Source organism: Camellia sinensis, chromosome 5 (genome assembly GCF_055761805.1).
Source record: "Camellia sinensis isolate YWXY chromosome 5, ASM5576180v1, whole genome shotgun sequence".
In the NCBI taxonomy this organism is placed as follows: domain Eukaryota; kingdom Viridiplantae; phylum Streptophyta; class Magnoliopsida; order Ericales; family Theaceae; genus Camellia; species Camellia sinensis.
In genome coordinates this window covers 152,701,372-152,704,796 of record NC_138965.1, presented here as the reverse complement: position 1 = coordinate 152,704,796, position 3,425 = coordinate 152,701,372, and the positions used below count along the sequence as shown (strand labels likewise).

General features: G+C 31.7%; 1 protein-coding gene across 1 annotated transcript; it reads left to right on the top strand.

Annotated features, from left to right (window-relative positions):
- Window positions 1-2,087: 2,087 nt before the first annotated feature.
- Window positions 2,088-2,855, top strand: LOC114291618 (uncharacterized protein At5g01610). Its single transcript, XM_028235474.2, has one exon. The coding sequence runs from the start codon at window positions 2,223-2,225 to the stop codon at window positions 2,757-2,759; it is 537 nt and encodes a 178-aa protein (XP_028091275.2). The 5' UTR covers window positions 2,088-2,222; the 3' UTR covers window positions 2,760-2,855.
- The last annotated feature ends 570 nt before the right edge of the window (window positions 2,856-3,425 follow it).

Genomic DNA, 3,425 nt, shown 5'->3' with positions numbered 1-3,425 from the left:
ATTTAGGTGGCGACTCTGTATCTGGCAAAGCAGTCCATGTTTGGCACTTCTTTCTAAAAATCAGTTTTTCAAAACGATTTGCCGGATTTGGACTCTTTGGTGATTTATCAATCTCACATTGCACATTGTGAGATCAGATTAAGAACCGTAACATTTGAGTCCGAACTGTAGTGAGCCCAATGAACAAAACGAAATTTTCTCAGGATGTTCGGGCGCGTCTACAACAGGATTCACAATTCAAAATTCAAAACCCTAATTTCAAAAAATATAGACAGGATTCACAATTCAAAACCCTAATTTCTGAAACCATAACCCTAATTTCTGATTTCACAATTCAAAACCCTATAAAATATATTTGTAATTCACAATTATTTTATTTTATTTATTATTATTATTTTTTTTTTTTGGTGCAATGGGAAGAAATTACTATAGCCTAAATTTAAGAAAAATGGAAAGGGGTTCAACTTAAATGAGAAAAAATTATCACATAGGTCCGTTCTATATCTTATATAATATATTCTTGCAATTCTATTGGTTACATATTTATTATTTCTTATTTTTTTTCTCCTATGTATTATATAAAACAATTAATAAAATTAAAAAAACACACAATTTAATTAAAATTTTTGAAAGATATGATAATTCCTCCTAAATGATGGTTTGAGCTTGCATCATTTACTATGAAAAAGTTAGAGAGGATACCAATGTAATACAAGATCATATACTTTACCCCTTAATTACGTGTCATTAAAATCTGTTCTATTTTGTTTCTTAAATTTTTTTAATTTATTTCAATTTTATCATTTCTATAACATTTATAAAAGAATGAAAGCTGCTTGAATTTAACACAAAATGCCAAAATAATGAATCTAACACAAAACGCCAAAATCATGTCCAATTGCCCAAAACTGCCTTTCATTTTTTAAGTTTAATTGTCTATGGTTTAAAAAAAATTGTAATCAAATTAAATTATTAAAATTATTGAACCAATTTGACCCAAATCATTTAAACACAATTCGGCTCGATTTGGAACTATGTTTTTACATAATTTGTTCCTAAAAAAAATCATATAACATTATCAAAAAAAATTTAACTTATCATAAATTTCTGAAACCCTAATTTCTGAAACCATAACCATCATTCCTGATTTCACAATTCAAAACCCTAACCCTAATTCATGATTTCACATTCAATTGAAAACCCTAGAAAATTTCACAATCCAAAACCGCAGCATTTTACAAATTCAAAACCACAATTTCAATTCACAAAACCTATTCTACCCACATTGATATCAATTTCAATTCACAACATTTTAACAGTCACAAATCCTATTCTACCAACATTTCCACCAATTCACAACATTTTCACATTCATGAACCCTATTCTACCCACATTATACCCCCATTGTACCCACATTCACATTTTCACAAACACAATAAACACATAAAATTCAAATGAGACAGAGAGAGATAGACGTCATACCAGCGAGAAAGAGCAACCCACGGACGGAAAGAGAGCAGAGAGATAGACTGAGAGCAGAGAAAGAGTCTGAGAGCAGAAGAAACGAGAGCGGAAAGAGTGAGAGCGAGAGCAGAGAGTGAGAGAGAGCAGTGAGTTGTCAAAAAAACCTAAGTGTGAAAAGTGTGGTTGCAAATGAGGGCTGGGGGAGTTTTTATGTAAGTTTTAAAAACGTGGTTACAAACCACGCTTTCACTTAAAAACGGAAAAAAATTTACTTAAAAGCGTGGTTCACAACCACGTTTTCAGAAGAAAATTTTTTTTAGTTAAAAGCGTGGTTCACAACCACGTTTTCAGGGAAAAAAAATAATAAAATAAAATAAAATAAATCAGTTAAAATCGTGATTCACAACTACGTTTTCAGGAGAAAAAAAAATTAATTAATTAATTAAAAGTGTGCTTTGGAAACACGCTTTTACGATTTCAAGAAATTTCCGCACGATAGCCACAAAAATGTTGAAAGCATAATTATGAACCACGTTTTAGCCTAATTGAAAAATTCCGTCCAAACTAAGCCTAATTTAAAAATTAAGTTACTAATTTGACTTATTTTGGGAAAAGCCCCCAAACCTAGCTTCAACAACCATTCCTTGATTAATTCATCCACATGGAGAGAAAGAGAAACAGAGTCTGGTAGGAATAGAAGATAGAGAGAGAGAACTATACAAAGACATAGACACATACACATTGCACAGAAAGAGAAGATGAGAGAGACAAAGATGAATTTTCCCCAATCTCTAACAACAATCACATTCCTCATTCTCATTCTCATCTCCTCCTCGCCGGCGGCGGACTCCTCCGGCGACAATCCGACCGCCTACGAAGTCCTCGAACGCTACTATTTCCCAATCGGAGTACTACCCAAAGGCGTCACAGGCTACGATCTAGACAAATCCACAGGCAAGTTCTCTGCGTACTTGAATGGTAGTTGTTCTTTTGCCCTAGAAGGTTCGTACCAATTGAATTACAAATCCACTATCAATGGCTACATATCTGAGGGAAAGCTATCGAAATTGGAAGGTGTGAAAGTCAAATTGTTCTTCTTTTGGGTCGATATTGTTGAGGTTGATCGGAGCGGCGACGATCTCGAATTTTCAGTTGGGATTGCGTCGGCTGGGTTTTCGATTGATAATTTTGAAGAGTGTCCTCAATGTGGCTGTGGATTGAATTGTGGTGATGGAGATGGAATCAAGCTTGGGACTAATCGATTTGGTGTTTCTTCTTCTTCTTCTTCTTCTTAAGTAGAATATGAGAAGTATTGTATTGGGGATTTTGATTAATGTTGTGGTGTTGTTTAATTGATGTTAATAAAAAAGGGTGCAATTAGTTTTGGATAATTGTTGTTCTTCGTTTGGTTATCTCCAAATTCATATGCCTCAAAGATTAGATCGAGGAAGAGTTTCAAAATATGAGAATTTTGAGGGGCAGAGATTAAAGAGAAAAATGATATAACTTTATATCTTTTTGAACTGTAATTAAAAAAAGAAAGAAAGATAAAAAAAAATTATAACTAACACTGTATGCATGATGCATAATTAAATATCTCAAAATAATGTAGTAATTAAAGAAAAAAATTAGTTATAATTTTAAAAAATAATAACATAATTAAAAATGTATATGATATGAGGTGTGTATGATACAATTTTTGAATTTTGAGATATAGTTTTAATAATTTTAAGTGTTTTTGAAACAAGATATTGAAGAATTTTGGATAGAAAGTTATTGATATGTTTGATTTTGTTTATTGGCACTCCATTGTAAGTCTAAGTTCAAAAAAAAATTAGAGTAATTGTTCTATGATTTATTCTTTTGAGGTGAACAAGATAAAATAATTTAGCACGATCGTATTATTTTTATCTATTTGGCTATCAGTTCTCATCACACATATGTCTAAAATCATTTTTAAC

What these genes read in the sequence shown, in the direction of transcription:
- LOC114291618 (XM_028235474.2), top strand. Translation starts at nt 2,223, where the DNA reads ATGAGAGAGACAAAGATGAATTTTCCCCAATCTCTAACAACAATCACA.